This window comes from Rhincodon typus, chromosome 7 (genome assembly GCF_021869965.1).
Source record: "Rhincodon typus isolate 14 chromosome 7, sRhiTyp1.1, whole genome shotgun sequence".
NCBI classification, from domain to species: domain Eukaryota; kingdom Metazoa; phylum Chordata; class Chondrichthyes; order Orectolobiformes; family Rhincodontidae; genus Rhincodon; species Rhincodon typus.
Genome location: NC_063338.1, coordinates 32,085,338 through 32,095,009, shown reverse-complemented (window position 1 = coordinate 32,095,009; position 9,672 = coordinate 32,085,338). Strand labels below are relative to the sequence as shown.

The 9,672-nt window shown below is 37.7% G+C and overlaps 1 protein-coding gene across 1 annotated transcript in view; it reads right to left on the bottom strand.

Annotated features, from left to right (window-relative positions):
- Positions 1-2,095: 2,095 nt before the first annotated feature.
- The window catches only part of nab1b (NGFI-A binding protein 1b (EGR1 binding protein 1)), a 71,089-nt gene continuing 63,512 nt past the window's right edge, over positions 2,096-9,672 (bottom strand). Inside the window, exons 4-5 of the mRNA XM_048598737.1 lie at positions 6,930-7,082; positions 2,096-4,219 (exon numbers count right to left, since the gene is read on the bottom strand). Of these exons, the coding sequence (XP_048454694.1) occupies positions 4,113-4,219; positions 6,930-7,082 (260 nt within the window). The 3' untranslated portion in view covers positions 2,096-4,112. The remainder of the gene's footprint in view (positions 4,220-6,929; positions 7,083-9,672) is intronic.

Below are 9,672 nucleotides of genomic sequence, written 5' to 3'. Positions count from 1 at the left end.
GTGCCCCCCACTGACACCGCAGTCACTTGCCCTGCGTTATTTCCCAACAGAAGGTCAAGTATTGCTCCTTTTCTAGTAGATACATTCACATATTGAATAAGAAAGTTTTCTTGTACACCCAACAAATTCCTCCTCATCCAAGCCCTTAACATTGTGACAATCTCAGTCTATGTTTGGAAAGTTAATCCTCTATCATTATAACCCTATTATTCTGACAAATAATTTGCTAATTTGCTTCTCAGTTTCCAGCTGATTACTGGGGGGCCTATAATACAATCCCAACAATGTGATCATTCCTTTCTTATTTCTCAGTTCCACCCATGTAACTTCACTGGACGATCTCCCAGGAATATCCTCCCTAGGCATAGCTGTAAAGTTCTCCCTAATCAAAAATGCCACTTCGCTTCCTCTCTTACCTCCCTTTCTATCCTTCCAATAGCATCTATACCCCAGAACATTAAGCTGCCAGTCCTGTCCATCCCAGAACCATATTTTTGTAATAGCTATGATATCCCAGTCCCACGTTCATCTGCTTTACCTATCAGGCTTCTTGCGCCTCAATTTATCAGTCTTACCTTGTTCTCTGCGAAGCTCTTATCTGCCTTGACTATTTGACTTGCTCCTCTTCTCAACTGTACCAGCCTCAGATGTATCTCTTTGGGTCCCACCCTGCCACTTTGTAGTTTAAAATCTCCTGAGTAGCATTAGGCAGTATCAAAGGAACAGGAAAGCTGATGTTTCAGGTTGGGTCCCAACCCGAAACTGAAACATCAGCTTTCCTGTTCCTCTAATGCTGACTGGCCCACTGTGTTCCACCAGCTCCACACTTTGCTTTGCTTGAGAAACTCAGCAGGTCTGGCAGCATCTGTAGAGAGAAAACAGAGTTAACATTTCAAGTCTTGTGACCCATCTTTTGAGGTCAAAACTCTTCTACACACTGAATAGATCATCCATTTCAGTATAATCAAATTTGAGCAGATTAATCCCAGCATTAATTATGTTTACAATAGCACTACAGGATTCACTGTTCTGAAATAATTAATACTAATGTGGTGTTCTCACTGGAACCAAATGCCTAGGAATCAGAAGTTGTGAGTGATGACTGTGTGTGATGTACTATATGTGTGTGCATCTTATATGGTGCTTGTATGTAAAATCGGTGCCTGATATGTTAAAATATGATTAGAAAAATTGTGCAATTTTGAGGGCCATTGAATGTTTCAATTTCACTGTTTCAAATCCAGCATTAGCAAGTCTGATTTGTTCTGGCTTGCTGTCCCTGTGTTGTAACAATTCCTTCAGCAATCGGAGGCTGCACTGATCTGGGTGGCAACCTCAGCCTCGGCTGGCATGGTTTGGTATTGTAGCCTCCACTGCTGGTCCTGGAAGTAGTGAATATCCTATCTCTGGACCACCCTGGCTTCCAGGACATTCGGGTCCCTGCCCCCAAAACAGACACCAATTTCCCTTTTTCTGCCATGTCTGCAGCAAATATCAGGAACTGTGCAAGACAGTTTGAACTGAGTATTTGCCTGGATGCATATTGGCTTTTAACGTTGGCGTGGTTGCAAAGGTTGCTGGTGAATTGCAGTAAATCCGCTGAATGATGAGCTATCCGTAGGAACGGGCCTTAGGAAGTTAGAGCAAGAATTGGACATAAGGGATACCCATAGGTGTGGGATAAGTAGTCAATGAGGCGAATTTGGAAACATGTGACAAAGAAACTTGCTCGGGCTCACAGTTGAAATCCCTCCAAAAAAACTCAACATCACTCAGATTGGCTAACAAAACTTAAAATTCAGCCCATTGTTATGGTGGGGCCATGCCTCCTATTTGAGCATCAGGAATAAGATGGATTGCTGGCACTAAGTGGAATGAGCTTTGTCTTACTTTACATTCAATCTTTGCTGGTCTTCTATTGGGAATTAATGAAGGACCACAGAATTGTATATTTACACTTTCCCATCAAAGAAATCTCATCTAAATCATTACAAACATAAAGCATTGACAGATGTGAGGGAGATATCCCAAAATTACTATAGATCAGGCAAGATCCAAAAGATTCCTGAAACACAATAAGTCATGGAACACCAAATTAGAACTCCAAAAATATATTTTAATGTTTATATAACAAATTAAATACATTAGTGTTTATTCAACAACCTATACTGTATTTTCAGACCACTCAGTATAATTAACACTGGCCCTTTGCCTTTTAAGTAGCAATTTCAAACAGTACAGACCACGAGAACATTCTACTATTCTCCCAGGCATCCTCTGACCCTTGTAACGTTCTTTATACTGAATTCCAAACGGAAACATTAATACTAACATATTATTGGTTATGTTATTAGAGTATGTGTACTGTTGATCACTTTACAGTTTCTAACATTTTACAGATCAAAAGAGCTGAGGGAGGCACAGTTTAAACTATGTTCTAACGTACTTTTGGCTAACGGTCAAGACATACTAAAGACAGTATTATAGCAACATCAGTACATTACAGGTCGAAGTTCAAGAGAACATTTCATGGCAATAAAGTACAACACAGTTTTCAAATTAGTTGAATTGTACCATAGGGAATTGCTCTCAATTCCCTTTAAGAGCTAATCTGCCACTACAACAGAGTAATACTCTACAGCTATTCTCCAGTTAACTACAGGTAATATAAAATGATACTCGTATGCAGCTACCAAAGTCAAATTACACGTTTTGAACAGGAATGTACAACCAGCTATTGGAATCTTCAGAATAATCAGCATTATTTGTGTAATTATTGCATTTTAATGTGGGGTCTTCTCTTTAATGCTGTATTTATAATGATTTGTGGTCTGTCTGTAGTAAAAATACTACAGGGCTTTGGCTGCCTGCATGACCAGATTAAAATATCTGGACTTTGATCAGTTAAATTCTCCACCAGCAAAATGCAACATGACTTCAGACAGAAGGCACACCGAACAAAATACAAGCAGAAAACAAAGCAAAAAAAAATACAGTTTACAAATCTTTAATTCAGATTTGAATCTCAGCATTATTATCGCTGTGTCTAATTGAAACGTTGCAAAGACAACCCTTCAGACTAAAGTCTGTATTGACTATTTCAATCCAGTTCCCCCATCACGTGAAGAAGAAAAGTGAGATGCTGCAATATTTTGTGAAAAGAAAAGTAGTATAAACTATGGAGTAATACAAGTAAATCTAATAAAAAACTCAATGGACAATGTACATGAACAGAAGTAACTACTAAACAATTGTGCATTTTAATTAGAAATGTTTCAAGTTATGACCTTTCCCCAGTTTAATTAGGAATGTGGGAATTTCCTGATTTGTAGTCTGCCAACCAACTAAATAGAAATGCAACTTCTGGACAGTTATTCTGTTTAAGTAAGTTCACAGACACACTGCTCAAAACCTAATCACCACTTCAGATATGTGTGGATAGCTTTAGCAACCGTGCCTGAAATACCCAACAGCATCTGGAGTGACCTTTCACACATTTATTCCTTCCCCTTTATTACACAGAGATTCAACAGTTGTACTTAGACTGTGGCCCATATTGGATCACCTCAACGAGATTAATTCATCAAACCTCAGTTCCTTTATCAGATTCCATCCCACATCCCTCATTAGTGATAAACAAACGTAAAATTTTTGACATTATATGTGTACTGCACACCATTTTAGATGTGAGTAGAAGTATATAACTATCAAGAAGGATTTATTAAACTTTATGCTAGACTAGCTTATAGAGAAAGGCAATACATCATTTTAAGCTGGTACCTAGTAAGGAAAACTAAACAATGTATTAAGTATTTTCAAGACTGGGTACCGTTTTCTTCATTCCCAATCCTTAAATAACATTAAATAGATTATTCATTAAGCTGTTTATCTCACTGCTAAGACCAGCTGCTTATAGTATTTATTGAACATACATAGTCAACACTGAACTATCAGGTTGGAAATTATTCAGTTTTCTGCTGAACTATCAAACCATCGTTCACAGTAACTTTAAAAAACAGGAACCACAATAATGGAACAAAGATGAGGCAACATTGGTCATTAAGGCTCTTGTAACTGTGCTTGCTGATGCCATTTTGAAGAACAGGAGAAGGCTATCTGACATCTTCAGGCTCTATTTTGATAGATTTGAATGCTTCATCCTTCTTTTCTGTGTGATTTAGGACTGTCTGACAAAACTCCTTCAAGGTGCCTATGTTTTCTGTTGTACAAAAAAAGTTTTTTTTTAGCAGTCTGGAGATAGATAAGCATCAATTATAGTATGCGTTTCATACAAGAAATGGTGTCTGCTTCCACTGCCATTATCTGCGTAGAATGATTGTAGCTTTTACTCATAAGTTGACATTTAGATGTTTGTGGTTTAACCACATTTAAAAACTCCCTTTTCTCCCCCCTCACACCACAAGTTATAGAATGTACATAAAATGTTATATTAACATAAACTGTTTATGCCATTATTTTTAGAAATGCTAATAAAATAAGCAGCATCTCAATTATGTAACATTCACTTAATTTAAATTTGCATCAAGTGGCTTTGCTATTGATAATATCAAAGTAGATTCAGTACGTACATTGATTATTACTGTTTTCTACGTATCAAAATTATTTTTATGATAGTCCAGTAATCTCATGTGCTAGAAAATACATCATTTGTCCCTCTTCTTCAATATATATTGCTCCTTTTATATTACTGAAAGTATTATTTGCACTGGGCTGTTAATACCATTGGGCAAATACAGCATCTAGAGTTGACTCAAAGTTTCATTTGCAAATTTGCTGCTGTGAATGAGAGAGTTGAGGTCAGTACATCCCAAAGTGTTAAGAGGACATTCCTACCACAAGCAAGCAGCTGAGAAGTTGACCTATCCCTGACTAATACAAAAGAAGACAGGACAAAATCCTCATTCAAAATCATTTTGGAAATACTCTAACTCTAATTGTGCTTTTGACTTTGGGACATGGAGGATGTGGGATGTCAGTTTAGCTGTCCTTAGAAAGGAAGATTTGATCTCAGTCAGATGAAGATGGTGAAGTAGTGGCAATGGCATAGATTGATAATCCTGAAGCACAGACTGGCCTGGCAACATGGGCTCAAATCCCACTACAGCAGCTGGTGAAATTTAAATCCAATCAATAATTTTTTTTAAAAAAATCTATTATTGTAAACACTCATCTGGTTCACTAATGTCCTTTAGGAAGGAAATCTATCATCCTTACCGGGTCAGATTTACATGTGACTGCAGCCCACAGCAATGTTGGTTGACTCTAAACTGCCCTCTGGGCAGTTGGGGATGGGCAAGCAAAGCTGGCCCATCCAGTGATGCCCACATCCCATGAATGATTTAAAAACAACTTCAAAAGCCCAATCGGTTATTCTGGCAGAGTAGACAGCAAGATTGTTTTGCATACTTATAAAACAAAGTCAGAGCGTTGGAATAAGGGGCCAATCATTTAGAACTAAGTTTGGGAGAAAGTTCTTCATTCAAAGGGTTGTCAATTTCTGGAATTCTCTACCACATAGGGTTGTGGATGTTCCTTCATTGAACATATTTAACACAGGAACATAGATGTAAGAGTAGACCATTCAGCCCGATGAGCTTGCACCACCATTCAATTAGATCATGACTGATCATCTACCTCAATCCCACTTTCCCACACTATTGCCATATTATGAGGTTATTAGTATTGAGAAATCTGTCCATTTCTGTCTTGAACATGCTCAATGAGTGAGCTTCCTCTGGACTGGACAATTCTGAAAATTCACCACTCTGAAGAAATTCCTCTTCATCTCAGTCTTAAATTGCCTACCCTTTATTCTGAGACTCTGCCCCCCCAATTCTAATCAAGAAGAACATCCTATTAATACACATCCTGTCACTGATTGTAAGGATTTTGTAAGTTTCAATTAGGTCTCCTTCATTCTTTGAAACTCCAGAGAAAATGGGCCCAGTTTCCTTAGTTTCTCATCATAGGACAGTCCCATTATCCCAGGGATTAGTCTGCTGAATCTATATTGCACTCCATCTATGACAAATATACTTTTCCACAGGGACCAATACAATACTCCAGGTGCATTAAGGCTCTATACAATTGCAACACAACATCTTTACTCCTGTACTCAAATTCCTTTGTGCTAAAGCTGAACATACATTTGTTTTCCTAACTGCTTGCTACAACAGCATTTTAGCTTTTAGTGACTCTTAAACAAGGATAGCCTGGTCCGTTTGAAAATTAACATTTCCAAACTTCTCACCATTTAAGAAATCCTGTTTTTTTTTTCACCAGACTGGATAATTTCACATAATATTCTATTCATCATGTTCTTATATGTTTACTTAGCTTCGCCACGTCCCCTTGAAGTTCCCTTAAAACTTATATTCCTACCCAATTTAGTATCATTAGCAAACTGGCAATTGTACATTTGGTCCCCACATCTAAATTATTTACACAGGTCATAAACAGCTCCGGCCCCAGGGCCAATCCCTGCAGTACCACACTAGTAACAGCCTGTCAACCTGAGAATGATCTGTTTACTTCCTACTCTGTTTCTGTCTGCTAATCAATTCTCAAAGTATGCCAGCAAATTACCCCCCAATCCTTGGGCTCTAATTTCCTTCATTAAACTCCTGTGTTATACTTTATCAAAAGCCTTCTGAAAATCCACGTTCACCACATTCACTGCTTTTTTCCCTATTGAGGCTGAGATCGGCAAATTTTTTTTGGCCTTTTGGGAAATCACAGAATGCAGAGTAGGTGTGAAAGTGGAATTTAAGCTAAAGATCAGCAATGATCATATGGAATGGTGGAGCAGGTTTAACAGCAAATGGTCTACCCCTGCTCCCATTTCTTATTTAATGTTCATTAATTACCATTTAATTAACAGGCAACATCATCATTATCATCTTATTTACCTGAAGAGTGAGATTCTCTTGGATTGCTAGAATAAAATCTGCTTAATTCATTTGACACTTGCTTAGCAAGCTGTAGATCTTCTCTGGATACCATTTGCTGCATTATTTGCCGACTCTGCTGGTCAGAGATCCTGAGGTTCAGTGGTTTCTCAGCTGAAGATTAAAAAAAAAAAATTGAGTCATAAATTAGTTGACTTTATTCCGATATAAGCGTTCAAAACAATATAACAAAATGAAATACTATGACTGCTGAAAATCAAATACAAGCAAAATGCTCGAAACGCTCAGCAGATCAGACAGTATCTGCAAGGAAGGAAAGAAAGGCAGAGAAAGGTTATTTTGAACTTGAATTCCCTCAAATATAGCTGATCAAAGGGCGATATAATTGGGGTGTTTAAAATGTTGTAATATTTTATAGTTTCCCTTTACCTATTCTATTTCGTTTGATAGGGTAATCATAGACAACAGAATAATTATAAAATTAGAACTAGACCATTTAGGAGCAGAAACAGGAATCACATTTTCAATGAAAGTGGCCGAAATGTGCAAGTTTTCCCCAAAACGGCCATGGGCAATTGGAGTTTTCAAAACTGAGAGTGAACAATTTTTGTCAGATGAAGTTATAAAGAAACAAAAAGGCAAAGGCGGGTCAATAAAGTTGAAGTACAACTCAACTGTGATCTACCTGAACAATGAAGCAGCTCAAGGGCCTGAATGGCCTACTCTTGTGCCCAGCATTAACATTAGGACAATTCTGAAGAAGAATAAACAATCTGAAACAATGACACCATTTTTACATAGCTATTGCCTAACCTAAGTGTTTCCAGCATTTTCTAGCTTTATCACAATATTTTAGCTGACGTAACCTGCACGCGGTAGATTATTCCTGTGGTTTCCATTATCCACATTCCTGCAAACTATATGCTTTGTTAGCCAATTAAGATACTTTTCATTACGTTTTGTATTTGCAATATCACATCTCTCAGTTCCCAGTTGTCATTACAAATGGCTGCCTCAACTAAGCAGTCAAGTCACTCAGCCACAGTAGTCATTGCTTTCTTACCAATTGAGATAATAGGAACAGTAGGGTGGAATAGAAAGCTAAGGTAATTAGGACATTTATTTTGATGTTATGAGGCCCTGTTTTTATTTTAAGTTTCTACATGGACTTATAGTAATTTGTTCCTCATATGTGCTGATGCCAAAACATCCCAGGAGCTCAGTCATCTAACTCAGTTGTTCAGCCATTAATTATTGTACATAAAGTTACAGTAGGAAGGTCTGAAATGCAAACTTGCACAATTTTAGGTGTGCCTTCCTAAAATGCTAAATGCTGTGCCTGCAACCATTTATTTTGATGACATTAGAGGTATAAAATTGTAGAGGCCAGCAAAGTGCAACAAAGAACTAGCTGTGCAACACAGCAGTAAGATATAGGTCATACTTCATAGGCTCCAGCTGCAATGCAATTGTAACTTATTGTAAAGTGGAGACACAAAAGATAAACACAGTACTTTCTTACAAGTGAAATGGCAAAGGTCCTTTGCAAAGTATATATAAGGAGGAAACTTCAAAATTACCCCTATTTACAGTTTTATTTGGCAATGAGGCAATTTATCTAAGCATTTATCTATTTCATGCCTGCACACCTTTAAAGTAACACCTGGAAAGCACTTCAAACAGAAATGGAAAATGGCAAAATTATAGACTCAGAGAGTGTAGTTCATTGTCAAGGATATTGTCATTATTCTGCAGAATGCTACAGCAATGAAAAGGATTTAGCTTTGAAGAGGGTGGATGTGGCAGGTGTTCGACGTTAAAGGCAAATCTGATTGTGAAAAGTCAAACCAGCCATGCAACATATGCAGTTGAATATTCAGCCCTCAGGTGTATGGATGTGAAGAGGAAACCTGTACTGTGGGAACTGCACAAGTCAGTTAACCACAAGTGATTTGGTGGGAAACAAAGATGTCAAAGGCTGACCCAAGCAAAAAGTATTTTTTTTCTTGTACTGAGGAATTATTCTATTTCAGTTAATGTGTACCTTCTCAATCTTTCCCCTCACTTGAGGCATGGTGATTCTCAGGTTAAACCACTACCAGTCGTCTCTCTCTCTCTCTCTAATGAGAGTGCAGATCTATAGCTCGGTAGGACTTTGGGGGCCGTACCTTTTTACCTAACATTGTCTTCACATTAAACCTGACAATAAAGAGAAGACCACAGGACTCTGGGTATATAGGATAAAGGTTCAGAAAATGTTTCCACATTAGTAAACATGTACATGAATACACCTTCCTCCACTATATTTTGTTTTTGCAAATTATAGGAAGAGAGCTGCAGTGAATCCATCCATCCATTACCCCAAAATTATGGGTGGTCTTTAAGGAAAAACTAAGTCACATTTACACCATAAATCAGAGATTAGGCTTGGGCAAGTATCAGGTTCACTCTGAAGTTTGATGCTATACTCACGAGTGAATTGAAAAATACTAGTCTTAAAATTAGTTATTCATTTAATAAAATGTGTATTACTGAGAAAAATACATTTGGTTTTCATTTAATGCTACAAAATATTATCATTTTCCCATTTCATCAAAAGCATACTGTGTGCAGAGATAGTAGGAACTGCAGATGCTGGAGAATCTGAGACAACAAGGTGCAGAGCTGGATGAACACAGCAGGCCAAGCAGCATCAGAGGAGCAGGAAGGCTGACGTTTTGGGCCTACACCCTTCTTCAGAAAA